At 41.3% G+C, this 25,802-nt stretch overlaps 1 protein-coding gene across 4 annotated transcripts in view; it reads left to right on the forward strand.

The window, feature by feature from the left end:
- The first annotated feature begins 2,470 nt into the window (after positions 1–2,470).
- The window catches only part of ATXN10 (ataxin 10), a 91,362-nt gene continuing 68,030 nt past the window's right edge, over positions 2,471–25,802 (forward strand). For 3 of the 4 annotated variants that reach the window (XR_008431197.1, XM_053944039.1, XM_053944041.1), the window contains exons 1-3: positions 2,471–2,563; positions 8,720–8,911; positions 10,350–10,432. Coding sequence is in view for 3 of the 4 variants with exons in the window: in XM_053944039.1 (XP_053800014.1) it covers positions 2,481–2,563; positions 8,720–8,911; positions 10,350–10,432 (358 nt within the window). In the remaining variant the exon portion in view is untranslated. Of the gene's footprint in view, positions 2,564–5,067; positions 5,514–8,719; positions 8,912–10,349; positions 10,433–25,802 lie in introns of those variants that run through there. The other variant, XM_053944040.1, reaches the window with a different exon arrangement.

Genomic DNA, 25,802 nt, shown 5'->3' on the forward strand with positions numbered 1-25,802 from the left:
AAACCATGACCCTAAATTCTACATATTATAAATCAACTGGTACATGAATTCATGTATCATGAAATTCCCCAGGCTACCAGGGAACTAGACTTTGGGTACCAGATATCCTCAGTAGCATCTCTTTGATCCAGCTGACAAGGGCAAGGATAGTGTCTTTCCACATGCTTATGCCATTGGCTAATATGATGAGGATAATAAAAACAAAAACACTCCATGCAACTGTGGCATAAAACCTTTGTGAAGGGCAGATGACAGTCACAAAATTCCTCGTTGCCTTTAAAAACTGGACTGCATCTAACAAATGAGGCAAGAGTCCATGCAGTGACTTGGAGCCTGACAGCTGTGCAGCTGACAGCAGTTCATCTGTGTCTCCTTCTCAGAAGACATCATTTGTTTCCAGGACAAAATGCAAGGGCTTTGAACATCTCTGAGGCATTGTGGGCTTTTTGTACAGATGGAGGGATTTCTTTCTTATAAAGTATTAAATTTGTTTATGATATTACATAACAAACGAGTGACACATAAATCTCAACATCAAAAATAACTGTTCTTTTATGGCCTTCAGACACATGTGTAACACCTCACCTGAAGCCAAATAAACTCTGTAGTTGGCTTCATATTGCAGTAGTTATTCTTGGGTTTGAGAGAGTCTGCAGTATCCATTTCATATGGATTCTGTTTTACCTCTGGTGTTTAAAAAGATGGCGCCACCTCCTCTCAGGTCTGCTCTTCCTCATCTTAATATAGGTGTTCAGAATTCCTTGGCAAGGTAAGGAATGCCTGTAATTTGCCCATTGTAAGCAGGAAACTGAGGGCATGATGGCAGGGTGTGTTCCACAGATTTAGCAAGAGAGGCTAATGAAAAGCATTTTTCCAAGCGCATTGATCAATTTCACTAGATCCTATTAAATGACAGAACAAAAATAAAAGCTTTTGGTCTACAGCTTCAAAGCTGTAGTCATACTTAATATAATGCAGGCCCAAAATAAGGGTCAGAAAACTAGTATTTATGCCGGAAACATATAAAATATTTATGCCACAGGATTTGCTTCTTTACTGTAAAGTAATTTTTTCCAGAGTCCAAATTTTATCTTCTGATGGAAGTTGCCCTCAATAAAAAAGGAGCACAGTCAGTATAGTTATTGTGATTAGAGCAAGTGGCCTCTCACAACATTTGAGATAGGAGGGATGCAACATCTTTGACTTGCTTTGCCTCCTGCAGAGCCAGAATTTGCTGGAGTGGGGCAATTGTCTTCCAGAGTCTTAGCTAAGCCAAGTCCTTCTGTCTCCAGCTTCAAACACTGTTGCCTCAAGAGTATAGTCTATCTCTTGATTGGATGGAGAATTCTTTAAAGTAAGTTCTGCATAGCTTTATTTTCAGTTGTAATTGGCTCTAGGTGGAGTGTTTCCCTTCTTGTAGTTCCCTAAAGCTGTGCTAAGAAAAATAAATGTTATTTAGACTGTAAACTCTCTGGGGGAAAAGATGCATCTTTAAGGCATCTGCCTGTTGTTCACAGAATTAGGTAGATCAGATGAGCTTAAGATACAATATCTGTGCGTAATCTGGGAAAAAAAAGTACTAACTTTTATAATCTATATAAGAATTGGCTGGATGGTTGAACTCTAAGAGTGTCTTGTGCCCAGAGAAGCTGTGGCTGCCCCATCCCTGGCAGTGCCCAAGGCCAGGTTGGATGGGGCTGGGAACGACCTGGGCTAGTGGAAGGGGGTGGGACTGGTTGGGCTTTAAGGTCCCTTCCAACTCAGACCTGACTGTCTGTGATTTGATGATGATTGTCTAATAAAGCTTTCTATAGCATTTGGCCACAATGACTCTTTTTAACCATTGGAAGCGAATTTCCCACCCACACACATACAGATTAATTTTTCATACATGTTTAGAAAATGCTGAATGATATTTTTTAAAAAAAGAAATATTAAAAATGTAGAATTTTATTTAAAAATATTTTAAAACCTGAAGCAAAGTAGTATTTACATCACAGAATCACAGAAAGGCTTGGACTGGGACAGACCTTAGAAATGGTCTAGTTTCACATCCCTGCCACAGGCTGGGAAATCTGTATATAATTAAGATAGTAAGCATTAAATAATTCTTCCCGCAATTTATGTATTTTTATATTAATTTAATATTTGCTTTGTTTAGAGACGAGTATCCCCAAGAGCATACGGGGTGAGGTGTGGGGTGCACAGCAGCAGCTACGTGATGGGAGCCGGCACCGCGGTGAGCTTCCTACGGGAAAAAGGTGGGGGGGGGGGGGGGGGAAGGAAAAACAAGTGAAAGGCAAAGGACCCGGTAAGGAAACAGACACGGAAAGGATTTCGTATGGATTCATACGGGAAGGCAGCACGCCCCTCAGCCAGAGCGGCCATTTTGCCGCCGGCCTCACGCACCCCTCCCGCCCGGCGGGGCGGCACCGCCGCCATTTCCGCGCGGCGGGGGCGGAGCGGGGCCGGGGCGGGCGATGGCGGCGGCGGAAGCGTTGCCCGCGGCCCGCCTGGAGAGCGTGCGGGCGCTGGCGGCTCTGTTCCGGGAGGCGCAGCCCAGGTAGTGGGGAGCAGGGAGCGGCGTTGCCGGTGGATGGCGGGCAGGACTCGCCTCGGCTCCCAGCGCGGTCCTGCCCCTCGTGGAGTCGGCTGCGGGCCGGAAAAGGGGCTCTCAGTACCTCCATAGGGGTGCGAATCAAGTCCCTTCTGGGGAGCTTCTGCACCCCCAGCCTTCTCCTGGGGCTGTGCGTGTAGGGGGGTGATCTGTCCTGCCCCACGGGGTCCATGAGGAGCTGCAGTGTGCTCAGTCCTTGTGCCTGTAGCAGGGAGGAAAGGTGTTTGTTTCTTAGTCGTGGGTGGCATAAAATATCCTAGAGGTACAGAATGACTTGCGGTCCAGGAACATTAAAGCTCATCCCATCCCACCCTTGCTATGGGCAGGGACACCTTCCACTAGCCCAGGCTGCTCCAAGCCCTGTCCAGCCTGACCTTGGACACTTCAGGGATGGGGCAGCCACAGCTTTTCTCGTAAACCTGTCCCAGGACCTCACTACCCTCACAGGGAAAGATTTCTTCCTAACATCCAGTCTAAACCTACTCTGTCGGGCTGAAGCCATTGCCCCTTGTTCTGTCACTTGAGGCCTGTGTAAATAATCTCCATCTTCCTTGTAGGCTCCCATCAGGTACTGGAAGGCATCATTTAGGGCAGCCCAAAGCTGCTCTTCTCCAGGCTGAGCACTCCCAAGTCTCTCAGCCTTTCCTAATAGCAGAGCTGCCCCATCTGTCTAAACAACCTGGTGCCTCTTCTGAATTCTCTGCAACAGCTCCATGTCCTTTCTGTGCTGGGATCCCACGGCTCAAGGCAGCTCTGCAGGTGGGGTCTCACCTGAGCAGGGCAGAGCCCAATCCCCCCTGCCCTGCTGCCCATGCTGGGGGCTCAGCCCAGCACAGGGGGGTTCTGGGTCCCAGCACACATGGCCAGGGCGTGTCCAGCTCTCACCACCAGCACCCCCAGGTCCTTCTCCCAGGGCTGCTCCATCTGCTCATCCCCAGGCTGAATTGATCCTTGGGGGTTGTCCTGACCCAGGTGCAGCACCAGCCCTTGCTCTTGCTGAACCTCATGGGATTCCTATGGGCCACTTCTGGGGCTTGTGGTGCCTTTCTGGGCAGGCACATTAGGTGGGATGTAGCTGTGGGAGTAGCTGCTCTGGGGCAAAAAAACATGGAAGCCCTGCAGGGTGTCCAGAAGTGGGTGAGATGTGCCTGTGTGAGACCCTTCTGGGGGACAGTCTCATTCCCATGTGAGGCCAAAGCTTTGGGATGAGGGTGGTGACTGTGGGCCTTAGGGACAGAGGGCGTGCACAGCATGGCAGATGGGCTGCACTGGCTTCACTGGGAGGAAAGGTTGGATGTCCCTCAGTAGCTTTAAGATAAGTAAAGACAGAGTGGGGATACTGGAGGAACAGGGCTGGTATGGAGCAGTGCCTGTAAGGTCAGGGAGATTTCTGCAATACCACACAGCACTGCTGGCTTTGGCAGAAGCTGGGCTTGCAGAGGTTCAGCTGGGAGACTGGGGTTAGAGGAATGGGTTTTGCTTTTCCTGGAAGGAGGGAGAAGGCACAGCACGGTGGGAAGCTTGCGCTCACTCCTAACAGTAGTTGTTTGAACATCTTGACACCTAAGAATGAAGAAATCAGACTTAAGCTTGGTGTTTTGTTTTGTTTTGGTTGTTTAAATTCTCAGTACAATTTTGTTTTTCAAATCCATATTTAAAAGTCAGGGGGCTCGGGGGGAAGATGTACTTCAGATATTTTTTTGTGATCTGTGTGGGTGCAGGAGACCTAGGAGACCTTGTTCTGGTGTTCATCTCAGTTCCTCAGAAAAGAAGGGAGGACCTGTACAAATTTTTGGCTTATATACTGATGCTTTCTCTGTCTTGCTCCGTGTAACCTCTGCCATTGTGTTTGAAAGAAGAGTAGATATTCCCCAGATTAGCCAAGTTTTGTGGGTACAGGTAGGCTGAAAGAGAGACACTGTAGTTGCCCTTCCAGAAAGACAAAGCTGCAGCATTATCTTACATCCTATAGGATGTGGCAGAATGGGTCTAAGAGCAGCTGTGTCGGAAAATTTGCCAACTCTGGCAAATCCTGTTGTTGGTGCTGTTCCATCACGAAGACACAACCCAATGGATTTTTTGTGTTTGAAGGTGTGATATTTAGTGACAATTCTTGTGTTATTACAGGACTGTTCAGTGTTTGTGGAAACAAAACACATTAAAAATGTGAGTTCTGGTATTCTGCAACTCAGAAGGAAATAAAGTGAGGCAACAATGCCCCTATTGTGACACCATGATGTGGAATTTGGGAGACTTGCATTTGACTTCCAGTGCTTTTGGTTGATTTCTTTATGCTTTGTTTACTAAGCTACAAAAAAAAAAAAAAAAAAAAAAAAAAAAAAAAAAGAAAAGAAAATGGCTTTATTTTGTTTCTGGGAATGTTGTGAGGATAAGTATTTTAAAGGCTTTTTAGGAACTGCTTACGGGAATGGAGTTGTGCGTGATGCAGAATTGTAAATTTGTGGATGTGTTCGCATCGTTCCTGACTAATTTTGTGATGTTTTGGAGCCCTGGTCTTTTGAACACAGTTTCATTACTGTTTCTAACTCCGTGTTTAGTAGAGTGGTATCTTGTAGAGTTTCAGTTTTTAACAATTAAACAGGTCTTACAAGGAGTGACAGTAATCTTCCTTTTGGCATGGGTGCAGGAATCCTGACTCTTTGTTTTGACTTAACAAGAAATTGTGCATGTCTTCCTTGTCCGAGAGCTGGGCTGCTGTACCCTTTGCCTCTGCTTCCTTTTGTATTCCTGCAGAACTTGATGTGGAAATGAAATACATGTAGCAATAGCAAATTGTGGAGCTGCTGTGTTAGGCAACCAGACATAGGAAACAGAAGTTTATGGAATGTCCACAAAGCTGTTCTGGATGGATTTCAAGGGCTGTTTACAATGCAAGGTATTCTTTTAATCTAAAATCTACTTAGGAGGGTCTTTGGTAGTTTTATAAATTAAAATTGAGGAAAAGATATTTTCCATTTCAAAAATACATTTTAAATATTTATAGCTGCTACTTTGTATGTGAATCTTGGTTGTACTGCTGGAAAAAGATTATTTTTTAAAAAACTGTTAGCAAGCATTGCTGTGGAACAGTTTTCTGGGGTCAGTCTTGGCTAGTTTCTTAATATCACCTAAATATTTTGTGCTGTTCTTGCTAATTTGAGGATTTTTTAAATTCAGAAGAACAGTTTTCATTTAAATTCCTTTGTAGTACACACTCAAATTGCAGTGCTATTTGAATGCTTAGGTACAAGAGTCACACGTAAATTTTCTCAGAACAGAATCCTGCTCTATCAAACAACATTTAAGTCAGTCCATGGTCATTTGGAATACCTTTTGCTTGCTCGCTTAGGCTTTGAGATTTGATTTCTGCCTGGAATGAGCTGGCTTGAGCAGTCTGGATTTTCTTTCATAGTGTTTAAGAGAGAGATTTGGAGTTCTGTCTCTCCTCAATGATGTAAAAAAATCAACATCTTCCACATTTACACCAAGGACAGACACTCCCTTGTGTACCCCACACTTGCTCCATTAGGACACACAAGGTTTTCATCTTCGTATTTTACTGGAAATGTCTGTATTCTTAGGTTTTCTTTTACTTTCAATCTAATTTTAAAAGAAAAATTGTCACAGCAGCTCAGCATGCTTCTGATCCAGTGTCTGACTAAAAGTTCTGTTCTGCTGCATAGCTCTGCCAGGAGAGTGGAGCTTTTCCAGCACAAGAATAACTGTAAGGTGTCCTTTTACCCGTTTAGTCACAAAAATGTGCACAAAAGTTCTTCTGGCTTCTTTAATTTCTCTTTTACCAATTTAAATAAGTGAATGTTGTACAGTAGTATGTCTTGCACTGACCACTGGGTTCTGTATTTTGCAGTTGTGTCAGGAAATTATCGGTTTCATGGGATAATCCAAAAAAAGGCACAGGCTGATATGAAGGAAACTACAGTAGGCTGAGTGGTCCCATTTTAAAGTAATGTCAGAGTTTAAGAACTTGGAACATCTTATGGTTCTGCTCAATGTAGAAAGCACTCCCTGGCTGGGGACTACCTTACCAGACTGTAGCTCTTCTGACATTTAGAAAAACTTGTCTCTGGTGCATTTCCCATGGAGACTGTGGTACATCAACCACTGAGTCTTCTCTTGGCACATCATGAAGTGCAGGAGCTACACTGTTTCTTGTAAGTTGAAGGTTCAAGTTCCATGAATATATTTTCTTCGGTCTTGAAACCAAAACCAAATTCCAAACTTTCTCTCTGGTTATGTAAGCTCCACTTTTTTCTTTTAAGACTGAGAGCCAGCTCTGCTTTTGGTCATTGTTTTTTGTGCCACTTCAATATTTTCCCTTCAGTATTGCACCACTGTAAAATGCAGTTTCTTCCCCATAATTCTCAAGTGATATAGTGGTGGGTTTTTTAATGTTTCAGTGTAGATGGAGAATGTGTAAATATATTGGTCTTGATCAACTCTGAGGTTGCAGAATAAAATACATACTTCTGGAGATCTGAAACCTAATGTTGTGGTAATTTAGTGACATTAGTGTACGTTGTTGTATTTCTTACCACACTCTCCCTTCCTTGTAAGTCTCCTCCATGCCCTAACAGACCTCAACATGGGAGACACTGTACTGTCAGTAAGATGTAGCCTAGCATAAAAGTGTCACTATTGGAGCAACAAAACTCATAAGGAACTTAGAAAATGTGAACTGTGAGTGAAGACTAAGAGAGTTTTGTTGAGTCTAGAAAAGGAAACATGGCAGGAGCAGAGGTGGGAAATAATGTCTGCAGACATGTCTGAGGGTGTGCTTCGGGACAAGGTGGATTGGCAGTGTTTGGTTAATGTTGAACTTGATGATCTTAAGGATCTTTTCCAACCTTAGTGATTCTATGGTTTGATTTATGGTCATCATCACTTAAGAAAGAGGAGGTAGAATGTCTAATTGTACAAATGTGTAGGCATTTGAGTGAACATCAGAATGCAGGTAGTACCATATCACCCAGTAGTGTTGGATCAAGGCTTTTTAATTCTCATTTCAGAAGAGTTTTCTGCGTGAACATTTTATTTAATGCTACTTTACATTTCCTCTCGTTTCACTTTCTTCTGTTTGATCCTGAGTACAGGACAAGTCTATTTAAGGTTCAAGGAGGCTGCATCTGGATTGCCTTTTCCTGACCCTGGTCAGAAGTATTAGACAAGCAGATTTATTGAACTTCCCTGTAGCAGTGCTATAAACACTCTCTGGTGTGGCTTCTCTCCACCAGCATGTGGTATCAGAACTGAGTAAGCAACATTTGTCATGTGCTGCCCTCATCGCTTTTGTGGACATAAAATCAAGGCAGAGTGTAGACAAATAGCTGTAGTTTGGAAATGTTTTTATCTCTGTGTGACAGATCATCTGTAGATGTGTGTATCAGTCCTGGAGGCTGGTGAATCTTCATGGAGCAGCAGCATCAGCTGTCATCCAGTCATGTGGAGTTCTGCATATGCTTATGGTTTGGTAATGCTGTTTTCCTTGGTCTTGGTGCTCCTGAAGTGGCCTGGTACCTTCTGTGTTGGATACTTGTCTGCTGAGGTGGGACAGAGTTTGCATTTTCTCTTGACTGTGATTCACACACTTCAGAATGGTGCTTGTGCAGCCACCAGCTTTCTCCGTGACCTTTGTCCCTCTGAGGAAATCTGCAGCAGGCTGGAGCTTCTGATACCTCATTCTTCTGAAACATCTCATGCTGGACATCTCAACTGTGTTCATGAACTAAAGCAATTCCTCTTAAAGCAGCATGCAGTGTCATGTTTAAACCTACCAGCTATGTGTATTAGGGAGAATTTTTTGTTTCCTTTTCATTAAAATTCCAAAGAGCTGTTGAAAAGTCAGAAGGAATACTAAGGCAACACCATTCTTCTACAGCCCCTTTTCTGAAAATGCTGATGGGAGGATTGTGTGATGTTTTTGTTCCTTCTACTTAAAATTTTGACTATGAGTAGTTAAATACTCAGAATAGTTAAAGATTGCTGCAGAAACATATTTGTGTTTACAATAAGAAGTGCCAATGTCATAGGCTTTTTGGTAGGAGTGCATTTTTATTTTTTTCTTCACAAATTTATGTATTTCAGAGAAACAGCAGAAGAAAGTGTATTTCAGGATGTCCTGGAAATCCTGACAAGCACCTCAAGTGCCATTGAGCAGACCTGTAAGGACTCCTGTGGACTGACAGATCTAGACACCTGCCTGCTGCTCATAGCAGAGTGCTTCAGATGTCTGAGGAATGCCTGTGTTGAGTGTGCCAAGAATCAACATGTCTTGAGGTACAGTTCTGAACCCTTTTAGCCCATACCAAAGTACCACCTTCTGATGTTTGTGTGGATTTTTATACAAGAGATTCTTATTTTACACTGCTCTGTTAGTTGATTAATTAACTGGCATTTCCTGCTTGATGGAATCACTTGAATTCAAATATGCAAGAAACAAAAATAGTTGACCTATTTGTAGGTCAGTTTTGGGCCCTGCTCAGTAACAGCACAAAGTGTTTGGGTCCATAATACAAGTTGATTACACAAATGATTTAAATCTGTTGGAAGCCTGACTGTAGAACTATGATTTTTTCTCTTTCTTTAATTTTTTTTATAACATAATGAATAAATAAATGGTCTTAATAACCAGTTACAGAATTAGTGTGTCTTTTAAGGTTCATTTAAATCTGTCTGGCTTTCCTGGCAAAACACAGCATATAGAACTGTGCATATTAATCCTGATACATATATACAGGCAAGTTGAGCTTAAAGGATATTAAATCAATCTGGTTTCTTAAGTTATTTAGCCTCTCTGTTCTTTGCCTGTGTCTGTGGCAACATTGAAGGGATGCTTGTGCTACAACCAGCTGTAGTTAGTGAAAACCTGACAGTCTGGTTGATGTTTTTAAAAAACACAGCAAAATAGCAGCAAATACCCTCCTTGCTCGGATGCCCCATGAGAACCCCAAACCAACCAACCAACAAAAAAATCGCCCAAACTTGTCACAAGTTGGTTATATAAAAGAATTATTAGGGACTACAGTCATAAAAATTGGCTTCTTGGGACCTGTCAAATTTGATTTATTGAACTAAATGTAATTTTGACATGGGACCAAGTCTTAGTTTCTGTGCTGGGGCAGAATTCTGTTAATGCCACAGAAATTGCAGTGCAAATCATTCTGAAAGTCTACTTACGATTCTTTCTCACTGGAGAAAGGATAAATGATTACTTGGTCTTCTCTGCTTCTCTCTGAGAGTTGTGTATGTTTCCCTTTGAGCTGGCCCTGTTGTTTTTTGGTAGCTGTCACTAATTGCTTTGTTGGCATTGAAAATCCTCCAAGTTTATTATGAAGTAAGATATGACTCTTGTTCTGGATGCTTGACATCCAGACAAAGCAAAGTTTTTACAGAAATAAAGCTGTTTAAATTATAGGAATAACTTGATGCCTGAATGTCTGAGAGGAAGAATAGCAAAAAGGGAGGAAAGGGTACTTATCTCTGAAGGTTCTGTGCCCAAAATTGGTAAAATGCAGGATGATGCAATAAACCCCTTTGATTTGCTTCTGATGGTAGTGATGTAGCTACTAAAAGGCAGGCAATAATGTAGGAGAAATTATTTTTGTTTCAGAGGTCCTGAAGATGCTAAAGATTTCCTGTTAACTTCGGTGAAAAGCCTTTTGAGTGCATTTCATATCAAGTGAATTGTTGTGTTTTATTCCCAATTTAATAATAGGAACTTGGGTCTCATCTCTACATCTGTCCATTTGATAAAGTTGCTTCATGGAATACAAATCAAAGAAGAATTGTTACTGACTGGTAAGGCTGGGGATTTTGTTAAATGTATAGCCTGCACTATATTGTTTTACATGTGTAAAAAAAGTATGATGTCACTGTACTGATGCACTTATTTTATAAATAAGCTTAATTCTTTCTTGAATTGCAGTTAAGAATCGGCCCTTTCTTAGACTGCTTGAAAAAGATCTCAGTCTCAAGTCCAGTTCAGCTCTATTTTCACTGAACTGTTCTTATAGATTGCTAGAGGAAAGATATTTGGAAACTTTTTTAATATGAAGCAGAATAATTGCGTTTTATAAAAGGAAAAGTACCTCCATTCAGAATACATTCTGCTGTTTTACTGTCTTTCTATTTGCTGGTACTTAAGATAATTTATCTGATTCCAGGAAGCAAATTTTGGCTGTGACTTCTTAAAAATTATTTTTAATTTCCATTTGGGTACCATGGTTGGTGGCCAGGATGGTATCTGCCAAGAATTAAGTACTGATTTGAGAAGTGTTCGCATTTCCTTAACAGATGAGTTTTTTCTTTCAATGCAGTGAAGAGAAAATGTGACTATGTAGTACTAGTGGTAGTTATTGCTACTCGTTTCACTGGATATTAAGGGTTTTCAGTAATTCTCACAATCTGTTTCCTGGTGTGTGCATGTGGAGCTTTATGCATTGGACTCCAGTTGTGACTGTTTGTGGTTGCAGGCAGTATAGCATGTTTGTTTTCTTGTGTGTCTGTTATTTCTTTTCACTCCTGTTCTTCAGATGACATTTTTTACTGGATTTCTCCTGCTGCTTTTCTGCTGTTTTGTGAAAGCAGGTGACACAGCTGTCACACAGTAACTTACCCTTGAACACCTCTATGAAGCTGTGAGGGAGCAGTGAAGTCCAGGAGACTTGGTTTCCTTTTGCTGCTGTGTTTGGCTCAAAATGAAGCCCTGTGGGCACGTGAGGGTATTGTGCTTAAGCCAGGTTCACTCCTGGGCTTGTTGCTGGAATCCTGCTGCCAGGGAAGGGTCAGTGATGCCAGCACAGCCCTTCAGTGTGGGAGGAGCTGGACTATAAGCTCTGGGGGCGGCAAAAAGGGCTTGCTCAGTCACCCTAACGAGGAGGAACTGATGGCACACAAGAGTGGCTTTCAAGCCGTGTTACAGGAAGGACTGGGAAAGGTCATGGTGGGCAAGAGTGTCCTGCCCCACAGTTTTGAACTGCTTTGCAGACCAGCAAGATAAAAGGAAAAGTGATGGGAGCCAAAATGTTGCTTCTGTCAAGCCTGTCATTGTCCGTGCTGGGGCCTTGGACAGCAGTGGGCTCAAAAAGCTGTACTGGTAAAGTGGGCTTGCCACCTTCAGCCCATTCAAAGCATCTGGAATCGTTGTGTAAGAATGCCACCTGCCAGAGGGGCTGCCCAGCACCTGCAGGAGAGGGAGTAGGGTGTGCTCAGTGTTGGATACATGACCTGAGGTCTTCCCTTTGGCTTGATGGCTGCTGGCCCATCCTTGCTGGGCTGTCACATGTGTGTGCTGTTCTTTGCTCATGGGTTTTAAGAAGGAGAGGGAATGCTATTGGGCAAAAAGCAAAGGGGGTAAAACCCAGTAATTTGATTATCTGCTTCAGGCACTTTTTCCTAGCCAGCGGATGGTGTAAAAATCTCTGTTTATCAAAGTTGAATATAAGGGTGACATTGACAAGATATTTTTTAACAGGATTTCAGTAGAAGTTGTTTCGTGACTGCTACTCTACATAGCCATTCAGTAAATACATCTGAGTTATAACTAAGATTTGCTGTATTGGCCTGGGGTAGGTGGTTCATTTGATGCTGTAAGGAGCATTGATCTCCTTGGGGAACCTCTGCAATGAGCATGGCTTATGTATTCCACGGATGTTAGTACAACAACAAAAAAACTAAGCAAATGTTGCTAATTCCTTGCTGAGTGATCTGATGAACTTTGTTGTAAGTGGAAATTAATGTAGTGCCTAGACCACAGGTTCCTTCTGCAGGTTTTACCTCAGAAGTTAACAATTTGACTGTGGTTTATTAGTTGTACTGAAGCGAATTGCTAAATTGGACTTGGATAGCACTGTTGAAACAAAAGAGACCCATGAAATCAGTAAATGGTGCTGTATTTGTTAACTGTAATTCTGTTTCGTGATTCTCCTCTCATTTCATATAGGAAATCAGGTCACTGGGCTACAGTAGCATGTGTATTTTATTCTTGCAGATAATTAGGTGTTAAGTGGAATATTTCAAATTGTTCATTTGGGTGTGTATAATTTCCTCCCTCAAACGGCTGCTTGGATTGGAAGATCCCTCTTGGTGCCTGTGTATATTCTTAAGGTTTTTAAAATACCTTTATATTGCTTCCATAGCAACAAAGTACAAGGAGGAGGAGGTAAGGCTGTACTGAAGGGTGAACAGCACTAAATAATGTTTTGGATCGCGTTCATGTGAAAAATTCCCAGAACAAATTATTGTAGGCTAAATAAACCTGAAGTTCCAACATTATCGTATTTACAAACATGAGATTGAAAATTCTTTCTGCAGACTGAAAAATTCATTTAACCTGATCTATGGCAGGTTTGCACTCTAATCTATTGGTAGCTGCTAAGGCTAGTAAGTGAGTGGTGTGGTAATTTTTGTAAGAAAGTTCAATGCAGTGTAATTTCAAATGGATAAAATCAGAAATTAAATAGAAGTATGTATTGTTTGACCAGTGCTGTGACCAGTGTGATGGTTAAGGGAGAGAACATGATCAAATAAGCAAAAAAGGAGGTGTTGTGCAAAGTGGTATGAATAAAAACAGTTGCTAATATTTATTCAAATAAATCCAGACTCCTTTGCATCCTCTCTGCTATGAGTAATACTTTAAAAATAGTTGCCCAGGGGTTATACACATGGTTAATTGGGCTCCTCAATTCAGTATATTTACTGAAACAACTCTACTGCATGTTTTCACCATACATCTTATTTTTTATTTTTTTTAATGCTTTAAAAAATGAGATAAATTACTGTATGTTTGTAATACTTGTCCCAGTTAGCTGTGGAAAAAGTTGCTGTTTTGATTACATGATATAAGGCAGTGGGCCAGAATCCATGGAGGTGAGTTAGAATGTCCGTCCTGAAATAGCTCTTTGAAACTTAAAGTAGGTTGAAAAATAGCTAATTCATACATACAGCATTCAGAGATTGTTCAATCCCATGTACAAGCCAGCTGTCCCACAAACATTTTTAGTCCTTTCTTTTATGGTATTGCTAGAGTTAGCTGTTTGTCCCTACTCTTCCTTGCTTACTTCCCATGTTACTTTGAGTTGAGCTCCATAGCCTAGTTTTATTTCCCATAATGGCTTACATCTGTAGTAATCTAAGACATTCTTAAGACTAATCTTTCTTACAACTAATCTGTCTTGAGCAGTGTGTATTTTGTACTGCTTGGACAAGGGAACCTGCTCTGAGGAGTTGCATGAAGAAGCCAGCAGCTGGATGACTGCTGTTGGGAGTTCACAGGATCACAGAGTCGCTGAGGTTGGAAAGACCTCCAAGGTTGGAAAGACCAGCTGTGACTGATCCCCTCCTTGTTACCCAGAGAGCCCTGAGTGCCATATCCAGTCATTCCTTGGACACCTCCCAAGATGGGGACTCCTCCACCTCCCTGGGTTGTCCCTGCCAATGCCTGACCACTCTTTTGGTGAAGAAATTCCTCCTGATGCCCAACCTGACTTTCCGCTGGCACAGCTTGGGGCCGTTTCCTCTCACCCTGTCCCTTGTTTCCTGGGAGCAGAGACTGGCTCCCCTGGCTGCACCCTCCTGTCAGGGAGTTGTGCAGAGCCAGGAGGTCCCCCCTGAGCCTTCCTTTCTCCAGGCTGAGCTCCCCCAGCTCTCTGAACTGCTTCTCATCAGTCTTGTGCTCCAGACCCTTCCCCAGTTCCATTCCCTTCCCTGGACATGCTTCCATCCCTTCAGTGTCTTTTTTTTTAGGTTAAGGCCCAGAACTGGGCACAGGATGGGAGGTGCCTCAGCAGTGTGCTGGTACAGGGGACAGTCACTGCCCTGATCCACTATTGGTGGTACAGATTTTTTTTGATACAGAATGTTTGGAGCCTGTGTTCATGTCACAGGCACTGCTGGGGATCTCAGCCAAAACCTGTGTCCAGGTGTGCTGCCTGTTGGAGCAAGGTTTGGGGTGTTCTCTGCTCATAATTCTACAAAATCCAGAAACTTTGGATAAAATGTATTGGATTGTAGCTTGAATCCATGAATAGGAATTTGACCTTGCTTCCAATTTTCTGCAATGTGTTCAGGTGTAGTTAAACAGCTACAGGTACTCTCTTCAGAACAGAAATTACAGCATGCCTTTAAGAGCAGTGATGAAAGATGACTATGTAAAATTTTTAATACTGCACTTATTACAGTAACTTGAGCATTTTCTGGAGGAAGTTCAGCAGCATGAATATCATATGTCTAGCACCTGTTCATGCTTCCTTTTGTGAGGGAGGATGTGTGGGAAAATATGTGATATCTTATTTTAAATATTTTTCAAGTACTACAAATGCCATGTTCTTATAAGGGAGCTATAAAAAAATGTTCCTTTCTTTGAGCTTTTTTAATCCCCCCCCCTTTTTTTTTCTCTTTTCCCCCCTCAATTTTTCCTCTCTCCATTTTCCCTCTCTCCCTTTTTCTCTATTTTTTTCTCTTCTCTCTTTTTCTCTTTTTTCTCTCCTTTTTTCTCTCTCCTATTTTTATCCTCCTTTTTTCCTTTATCCTTTTTTTTTCCTCTCTTCAGCCACCTTTTTTTTCCTCTCTCCTCTGTCCACCAGGACTGTTAATAGTACCATGGATTCATCCTCAGTCAGTGTTGTTGAACTACTCCAGCTGTTCTGGACCTGATTGGTTCTCATGCTTATTTTTCTTCCAGTTAATGAAAACCCAGTTGTTCTTGACCCATTGGTGCTTTATGGTTTGCTCATAGTCTGGGAAGAAAGTGCCTTTGGAAGTGTTTTGTAATTCATCAGTGTGGAGGAGAAGAACTCTGCAGAAGAGATGTCAATGAGTTACCTTTGAATTCAGAACACTGTATAAATAAAAATATCACTCCTTCATAGACACTAAAAATAAATTATAAAAATCATAGGGGTATGCACGTGCTTCAGAAATGACATGTAAGGGACCTAGGCCTATCTACAGTTTCCAGAGATTTTCTTGCAAAAGCCAAATGGGATGGAAGCATTTCATCTTTGATGACGTAAGACAAAAGCTCCCCTGATGTGTATGGGATAACATCACATGGCTGAGCAGAGAAGGATATTTGATTTTTTTGGTAAGCTTTTGAAGGTGAAGACACGCTGGGTTTCAAAAGCCACTAAACATGAGCTGTAAGTGCTCATGTAGTACTAGAAAATCGCGTTGACATTTCATTAGGAGAGATCGCTGAGAATAAATGGCAAGAGGAAATAAATTTCCAGCTGCTAAATTGGGTACCTTCTCAGTTCTAAAAAGTTGTTAGCTCAAAGTACTTTTCAAAGGTTTACAGAAAAAGAGATATTTAATCAAATGCTTTTGTTTTACTGGAGAAGAGTAAAACAAGGTCAAATTGTTATGTTTGCAAAAGTATTCCTGAAAACAAAAATGGGTAAATACCAGTGAAGTGATTTCTACTTTTTCAGGAGGGTATAGGGGAAACAAAACTTTCAGTTCTGTCCTCGCTCAGTGAAAAAAGCCAGGAGATGTTTCTTTGCTCTGACCTTTTCCATTTCTGCACTCAAGGATTGGCAGTTTGGAATTACAGTGGAAATTCCAAAATTAGCTAATTTTGAAGGTACAGAAGATCAAGGGAAGGAAATGCTTTCAAACTTGCCAAAGCACACTGAGTTGGTTTTCCTGTATTCCTTCTTAAATGGACAGCCATGTGTCCTTAACTGTTTACTGTTTCTTGTCAATATTTATTTATTTCTTTATTTTCTTCTCCTAGAAGAAAGGGGGAAGAACCCTTCCCCTGAGGCTATGGTCCCCTTAAAAAGATTATTTTGGCAGTAGGAGAATAAGTTAGAAATAAATACCTGGACTTTTGGAAGTGCATTGGAGTGGTACCTTTGCAGAACCAGTGAGTAGAAAAATCTGGGCATTTAAGGCTTAGTTAGTTTGAAAATCTGAGCATTAGAGGCTTAGGTACTGGCATCACAGTCTAACTAGCTTTCACCTATTCTTGAAATTATTTGAAATGCCTGGTCAATCAGCAAAGTATTTTAAATCAACAGGAAAGAGAAACAGAGTGGTCAATTATGGAAGCTAAATGTTCTTAAATGAATGCCAATATTGACCAAAATAGTCAACTCTCATCTTTTGTGCTTCCCTTTTTCTCTTGTCCAGTATTTTTCATTCTTCTGTTTTATTCCTTTAAAAAACTGCATTTTGCTTTCACTTTTTTTGTAGTTCTTTAATCATGTTGCCCTGAATGATTTCATTTCCAATTTACTACTAATGTTTTTTATATAAAAAAGAAATATTTTAAAACTTGCTTAGATAGTGTGGTGGAACACACTTTTTGCTAGACAGACATCATAGCAGAGCTCACCCAATGCATTTGGGAAACCATTGTCAAGTTTTATTGTCCATAAAAAGAGGTCTGTAAGTGTCTGAGCAAGTGTCTTCACACAGGCTTGTTTCTAGGGATTTGGAGAAGGTGTAATTTCTAAATTGTGTCCTGGAGACTCTCATAGACAATGGCTACTAAATTTAAACCAACAGGATTAAGGAAGGAAAGTTAATCTTTCCTCTCTTCCCATGTCAGTGCCCCAAATATTTATCTATGAAGAAGAAGGCATACTGTTATGTTGGAGATCTTAGGGGTGTTTGTGACCAAACACAGTAAATTATTATGCTGCAGATTTTTTTGTACTAGTCATGTTACTTGCTGATTTAACATGGAATGAGTGAGTGGTTATGAATATAATACTTAGCTGTCATACAGTCATCATGAACGGTTGATAGTTGACATTTCTCAATTTAGGTTCACATTAGCTTTTCTTTTGAGGGAGAGGAAGAGGGAGAAAGCAGGTCCTGAGTCTACCCACAGTCCATGGGATTAATTCCCAAAAAGCAGCATGAAAGAACATACCTCAGTTTAATGCAAGAAAAGAGAATTTAAAAATCTGCACTACCATTTATTTTTGTATTTGGGGTTTCCTTTTGCTTACAGCTGGCATAATTAAAACTATGTATGTATTGCAGATTAAATAAACCAGCTGCTAACTTAAACAGACTTTTTTTAGACATAGGAATAAAGGACAGCCCTGACCTCAAGAGTTGCCAGTTTCAATGTGTGATCTTTGCTTTGTCTGTTAGGATTTTTGTATGAGGGACTGGTGCCAATACTTTGCTGCCACTGTTAAAAGTAAAAACTATAATTACATTGTCAAAATAATATTTATAGTATTTTTGGGGAATAATTGTGGGAGTGTGATGAATATATTATACTCATCAAACTTTTATGTAAACATAAGCATGAGTTTTTTATTTGAGTTATTGGTGTTGTTTTTGGCCTTTATGTTTTTCCATTCTGTAAAAATAATATTGGGATTTTCATGGTCTCTAGCATTTGCAGAGTGTGTGCCCTAACAATCAGTTGATATGCTATCTGGTGGAAGTAAACTGCTAGTTGCACTTGTATTGGGATTTTGGTTTCATGTTTCCATAGCTTAAGAAAATCCTCTTGAGTTTTGCTATCCCCTAATTACTATAGCTCAGAGCATTTTGCTACTTTACCAAACAGGAATGTTTTAAGTAATTGGTTTATTCTTTTGTACCATTTGAGGTTTTGTTGTTGCTGTTCCTTTGTGTTTACTCTTTTTTTTTTTTTTTTTTTCTTTTAATGAGTCTGAGTTCCTCTTAAAAGTGAGTGTGAACATCTCCTAGAAATATATATGGTAAGAAGCAGTTGTGAGGTTTTCTAGCAATAGGCAGTTGTCCCTTGGCTGGTTAAAGGTACAGCAGAATTTGCTGCTGGGCACTAGCAAGTTACCAGATGCACAGATGCCACAGATTTTTAATTAACTGTCTTCAGAACACCTACAGCAAGGATTCCAGTTGTGCGACTTCAAGTTCCCAAATCATGTCAACCTGATGCAACCTCCTGTGGGCAAGAACATTCTCTTGGTTCTTGTAGTTTGGTCCAAAATTCATTGAAGTTTGTGGAAAGACTGATTTGGGTGGGTCTTGGTTCACGTCATTGTTCCAAGGCTTTGTGCTTTGGCCTTTTTGCAGAAACTCCAAAATAGGGAACCAGCCGTTACAGCACTTCCAGCTGTCTGTGAAAGAAAAAGAGCCAAACCTGGACCAATAGCACTCAAACTGATGGGCTGTCCTGAGTTAGCAAATACAGAATTCTCTTTGGCTCTTGTCCATGTAGTACTGGCCCTGCCTGCCCTGGTTAGCTCTTGCCCCATTCACTGGGAGTTCCCACACTTTGGATCTTGCACAGTGCGTATGGGCACAGCTCCCTATGCCCTGCAGGTCTGGGGTATTTGTGTACATTTGTGTCATGCAGCAGGAACTGAGATTTCAGGTAAATGCCAGTGTTACCAGTGTTTTCAACCTGACATGTCTGTGTAATGCTGGCTGTGACTTCTGGTATTAATATGGGAACTTGATGCATTCCTTAATTTTTTTTTTTCTTTTTTTAACATTTGGAGTAGAGTGGGGTTTGAGAGAGTTTAGATCCACTGAAGAAGGGCATTGTAGGATCCATTGTCGGACCAGGGACTCTACTTAAATGCAACACTTTCTTATCTTAATGGCAAAAAAAAAAAAGGAAGAGGGAGTTGGGCTTCCAACTTCCAGCAGGGTTTGGATCTTCATTACTACAGGCAACTGTAGTTGTAGGCGCTTGCGTCCAAATATAGTAAGCTCCAGTTTGCTGTGTTTATCCTTTATTAGTCCCATGGAAGGCTCTCATCTCATTTTAAAACCTTTTCCTAACTCTGGTCTAAGTGTCCTACTGTTTGAATGCAGTGATTCATGGTAGTGGGTTTTTTTCCCTACTGTGGGCTTGGTTCTCTCCTTGAGTCTTGCTGCTTCTGCAGTGGAGGTCTGATTTAGAATCACAGAATGGCCTGTGTTGGAAGGGACATTAAAGATCATCTTGTCCACATCCCCTTCCATGGTTCCACTATCCCAGGTTGCTCCAAGCCCCATCCAACCTGGCCTTGGACACTTCCAGGTCTGAGGCAGCCACAGCTTCTCTGGGCAGCTTGTGCCGGGGCCTCACTACCTTCACAGGGAAGAATTTCTCTATAATAGCTCATCTAACACTGCCTTCTGGCAGTGGGAAGCCATTCCCCCTTGTCCTGTCAGTCCAGGCCCTTGTAAGTTGTCTTTCTCTGTTTAAGCTGTGCTGAACTGAATTATTTTATTGACTGTGTATATGTGAGTATAAAAATATTCCATTGCAACAACTTGTGGAGGCACAATTTGAATTACAGACCAGATCCTACCTAATGAGGTTCGCCTGTCACTGTAAATAGTTTTTCTTCTTCTAGGAGAGAGAGTAACCTGAGGAAATGTCTCTAAGTCAGAACAATTAGTAGGTCAGTGGGCTGCCCTCTGGGCTTCCCTGGTCTCATTGCTGGTACAGCTTTTAGACAGTGTAGAACTAGTTTGTTTTTTTCCTGCTCCTGCAATTTGGAGGCTTTTTAGTATAGCCTGCCAAGATGTTGCTGATTTATGCCACATGCATAGTGGTTTTATAATGTGGACTGATATCCACTTGGAGCACAAAGGAAATAGGAGTTTGCTGATGTCTATTTAATTAGAATGGTTTCTGGTTACTTTGGTTGAGGCTTGAAATGAATGGTAATGCCTATATTGCTGTGGATCTCTAAATACAGTGTTCTGTAAGTCCTTTCCTTCCTTCCTTGCTCTTTAGTGTCCCCTACCCTACCCCAGCAAATAATGTCAGCAAGATTCATAATGAGGCAGGTTTCTGTTCTACACAAATATATGTGAATCAAACCTTGCAGAAACATCCCTAGATTTAAGATGGTTGCAATGTTTTTTGCAGCAGGAACATTAGGATCTCAAGATAAAGGTGGGAAGAAAGGGGCAAACAAATCTTTTAATTGCAGAGAGCTTCCTAAAGACAGAGCATCATAAATTTAAAGCTGGGAGAAGAAGCTTAACTCTTTTTCACATGTGCTGAGAGGAAATATCCCCTCTAAAGAGTCTCCCAGAGGCCCCAACGGGGCTATAATTTTTCCTCCAGGGAGAGTGAAGATGGAAGGGGGATGGAAAGAAGCTAGAGGAAGATCTGGGCAGAGGGAGCAATGGGAGGCATCTGTTGCCTGTTGGGATAAAAATCCAAGTGGTTATAATTATGCAGGACATTCTCTCAACTGTTTGATTATCATTGCCATAGCACAACTTCCATGCTCTCCAGTTACAGGAGCATTGTTCTGGTGGAAAAGAGGGAGTTGTCTAACCATGGCTTTCCAGACACAAAGCTACAAGGTTTTTATTTCCCATTCTGCAGCACCCTTTTTTGCTAGCAGCTCTTGGCCTGGAGAGAAATGTGTGTCTCCCTTTTTGTTTAAGGAATATTGCCAAGTTACATGATGTGTAGAGACATCAAGAAAGTTTGTGAGACACATGGAGTTCTTTCCTTTTCTTCCAACATCTGGGCATATACCACCTGTGGTACAAACGGGACTATAACATGGCAATGAGAAGAGGTAAGCTGCCTTTACAGGTATTAAAGTAAATGGTAATGCCCAAAAAGGTTGATGCTAAAACTGTTGCTGTACATTAATGTGATTATGCAAGTAAAAATACTAAGTGTAAGTTTGTTAGTAATTCTGTATTCCAAAAGGACTGTGGTCCATTTATTAGCCAGGTACAGAATATAAATGGTACAAGTAAGTGGGGGGAAGTCTGATACTCTTTGCACAGACTTACAGAAAAAGTTCATTCAGCTCTTTGAGGGCAAATATAAGCACTTCAGTGGAAATTTTGGGTTAAATGAAACAACATACACAGTATGGTATCAAAAGTAATTGGAGAAATTTGCTCATAACCTTGGTTAGTATTTTACATGTTAATAATTTTTTTTTCTTCTTTTTTTTTTTATTCAGACTTGTGCAAAGTATCATGTAGGAGGAGTGTGTCTCACAGTCAGACACCACTAATAGTGCATAGTGGGTGGCCAGTCCTTCTTATTTTTCTTGGTTTCCTGGTATGGTTTAAGCCTGGTTTGAGACTCCCCAGTACTTCAAACTTGCTGATTTCACTGCTGCAGGATCTTTAAAGAGACATTGCATTAGATTTAGGCTCAGCTTTTGGGCTGATTCAAGAGCAAGATTTTACATCCTAATGCATGCAGAAACTAATAAAGGTAGTTCCCAGGTCTGCAAGCACTTAAAAGTGTTTCACTTCACATAAGGAGAGTAATCTCAGGCATGTGCTTTTGCTACTTGTGAGGATGTAGCAAGAGTCCCGTTTGATATGCCTTTAGATTTTAATAGATAATTTGTTAAAGAAATGAGCACATTTATGTTTACTTTCTAAAAATGAAATTATGCAATTAAAATAACAGGAGATAGAGAAAATTGTTCTAGTGCTGTATTTAATAAGCCTTGTTAGTGCTGTATGAGTCATTGGTTTGAACCTGATCTCAAGAGGTCTGTCAAACTGACTCTTAGTAAATGCACAAGTTTTTTTTTAATCTCCCATTATGAGACCTCACTGGAACTTAATTTGCATCAGAGGCTAATTTGATGTGTGGTCTAATGGTTTCTTCCAGCTCCCTTCTAATTTATTTGTAACTCCATGTTTTTAATAGAGTGACAAGAATTTAACTTGCCGTATAATCCAATTCTCCTTTTTAGTCAGAACAATGTTGATATTTTGCCTAGACATTTATCTTCCAAGGACACAAGGGTTGTCCAATCAATGCACATAGTGTTCTGTTAAAATTAGAGTTGGCACTTTTAAAGGGGAAGAAAAAAAAAAAGAGTGCAACTTTGTTTCTGAGGTGGAGGAGATGGAGGGGAGGGTGAGCAGAAACTGACTAAATACAACATTCTTGGTATTCCGCAGATGGTAAAAATGGGTTACTAGTCTGCACGGCAGCTAGTGCAGTAACACCAAGGTGGAAATATAAAAGGTAGCTAGACAATAATTTTATTTACAGCAATAAAATACTAAGTACTATTTTAATAACAGTAAATGACAGAGCCCATATATGTATTGTACATTCAATTTCAGTAGTCTAGACAGACTGTTTTCCAAGGAAAATACATTTTCATCAGTATTTGTGGTATGATTCATGGTGGTGAAGAGGCAAATAACTCTTTATGACTGGAAGTTGCTTTAACTTGCAGCCACAAGGAAACAAGTCAATGACCGGATGATAGTGGTGGAAACTCACATTTTATAGTAATAGAGGTCTACACCTTATGCTGAGTAGGAGGTTTTATTTTTCCGGGACGGGCAGTCTATCACAAAGCATTCTGCCATTATGTACAAACAGCCAGAGCTGCTCTGCATGACAGCTCACAGCCCACAGTTTAGATTTGCAAAGCTCATAGGCGACTAAAAGTGTGCAGGCTCTTGGGAGCCTGGGATGTGGTCCCGGGACTTACTAGGATTTGTGTCTGCCACAGTGCAGAGGGGGCACTCCAGCTCTATTTTCCTGCCTTATTACTGGTTAGAGCATTAAGAGAGATGCAAGTTTGTAAGTCTTATGTTTGTAATCTGACAAGCAATGTTGTATAGTTTTGTATGTGCTTTGGTTGGATCTATTTTATACCTCTATTTGTTTTATAACTCCAGTAAAGGCAGAGGCTTGTACTCACAACTATCACTGTGTTCTGACCCAAATAAAGAGAATGGAAGTCTCTTAGGACTGTTTTAAGCCTCTACAGTTGCTGTCAAGGCTTTTTGAAATGATTGCTGAGCACGTTTGTGGGCTCCTGTTCTAACCATGTGGAACAAAAGGAAACAAATACTGAATTTCAAAATCCTAATGCTTAAAATCTTTGTCCTCAAGAACTTCAGGGATTTTGATTTTCATCTAATACACAATCTGATTATGCAAATGGCACTGTGTGAAATGATGTCTTTGTGTGGGCTGGAGCATCTCTGGCAGGGAAAGGCTGAGGGAGCTGGGGCTGTCCAGCCTCGAGAGGAGCCCCAGCTGAGAGGGGCCCTCAGGCCTGGGTGTCCCTGTGTGCAGGGAGGGCTCCGAGCAGGGCCCAGGCTCTGCTCCGGGGGCCCAGCAATGGCACCAGAGGAACGGGCAGGGACTGATCCCAGGAGGTTCCACCTGGGCAGGAGGCAGAACTTCTTCCCTGGGCAGTGCCTGAGCACTGAACAGATTGTCCAGAGAGGGTGTGGAGTCTCCTCACTGGGGATAGTCCAGACCCCTCTGGAGAAAATCCTGTGTCCTGTGCTCTGGGATGGTGCTGCTGGAGGAGGTAGGTGGGACCAGATGAGCCACTGTGGTCCCTTAGACCATATCAGGTAAGTTAAATGAGATAATGTCAATAATAATTAAATGAAAAGCATGCACTGGAGTCTGGCTCAGTTGTTTTGTGATAATAAAGGACTGAAAGGAAGAAAGGGAGCTGTGATCTTGAAGGTACTGAACTGCTGGAGTGCATTTAAACCATATTCATACAGGTATCAGCTATCTCACCTTTGTCACTGAATGTTCAGTTTACATGCAGACAAACATTTAGGTACCAGAATTCATTAGGTGAAGAGTCAGTGTTTCTGCTTGTGCCCTTTGCCCTGTTGTGTAAAGAGGTTATTTTTGTAGAACCTAGAAAAATCTCCTTAAGCCATTACAGACTGGGTGTGAAAGCAACATGTAATTTGTGTATTTGCTAAAGAACACCCGCTTTTACAGGAGCTGTTGAAATCTTGGTGAGGGGAGATCTCTTCAGTTCCAGGGATGATTTGTGTATCAGAAGTTACATCTTATACATGCAATTTCCCGGTGGTTGACCATCAGGTTAAAAATACTCTTCTTGACCACACACGAAGTAACCTTTTTTTATAGTAAAATATAGCTATGCTGATAGCTACAGAGTTGTTTAAGAATATTGTTTCTAGCTTTGTAAAAGTCTGTACATTTTCAGGGATAAGTGAAATTGTCTTGTCTTTTTTTCCCCCTCTTTTTTGTTTATCTTTTCCCCTCCCTCCTTTCAGAAAGCTCATGGCTTATTGATTGGATGGCAGAATGGAAGTCTGTCTTCATGAGCTTCTACATTTTCTTGCTTTTGCTGTAAGGACATGGAAGGGCCATGGAAGGAAATTGCCTCAACTTGTGCCAGGGGAAGTTCACATTAGATAAGATCAGGGAAAATTTCTTCATGGAAAGGGTGGGCAGGCATTGGAATGGGCTGCCCAGAGAGGCAGTGGAGTTACCATCCTGGAGGTATTGACAAAAGGTGAGAACATGCTTTAATGGTACACTTGATGGTGCTGGGTTGACAGTTGGACTTCATGATCTTACAGGTCTTTTCCAAGTTCGATAATTCTAGTTCTTTGAGTTTATGATGAAGAAATTCTTAAAGAGGAGAAAAGCAGGATTTGTATTGTACAGATATCTAAGCATACTTCAATCATATGTTGCAGCAGTCAAGTCCAATAGAGGTAAAACAGAAACGAAAAACATGGAAATTGAATGGTAAGAGAAGAGTTCCATAGTTCAAAATGCAATGCTTGCCTTTTATGGCAGTGTTTGCATTTTGTGACACACACACCTCGCTGTGAGTTAACTTCTCTAGTTGGATTTTTGGGGAATTTCTTACATAAAGCATAAATACCATAGTATAGATTTTCAGTGCTTCTATCAAAATTGCCTGTCTCTTGGTAGCTTGGTGATAGGCTAGTACATTCTCCATGGAGTTATATTTGGAGAGAAGCGCTGCGTGAGACATTTATGTATTCCAAGACCACCACCTGTAGAGCTCTGGGGGAGAGGTGTCAGTTTTTTAAACACAGCCATACAGATATTGCTGTGATGTGGTTCAGAGAACATGCTGTGATGAGCTACTCCAGGTGTGGCATGGTGGCTTTTCATGCTGTTTGTGCCTCTTCATCTGTGCCTTTCTATCTGTGACTGCTGAACATGGTGTGTGACCTGGATCCTGTGCTTTGCTTGGCTGCCTTGGGTGCTCATTTCTGTTTGTAGAATCACATCTTCCAAATTGCTGAGATTCTTTGTGTGAGAGTATTTGTACAGCAAAATGTTGCATTATCAAGGCATCCTCTTTCTCTGCTTAGTTGGGAATAGATGTGATAGGTTACAGAATATCCACTTGCCCGTATATTGATTTGTGTCCTCTAATTAAAAGAAAAATTGTAACTCTTTCTGGTCAAGAACAAGCACTTAGTGATGAAACTGTTT

This window comes from Vidua chalybeata, chromosome 5, assembly GCF_026979565.1.
Source record: "Vidua chalybeata isolate OUT-0048 chromosome 5, bVidCha1 merged haplotype, whole genome shotgun sequence".
Taxonomy (NCBI): domain Eukaryota; kingdom Metazoa; phylum Chordata; class Aves; order Passeriformes; family Viduidae; genus Vidua; species Vidua chalybeata.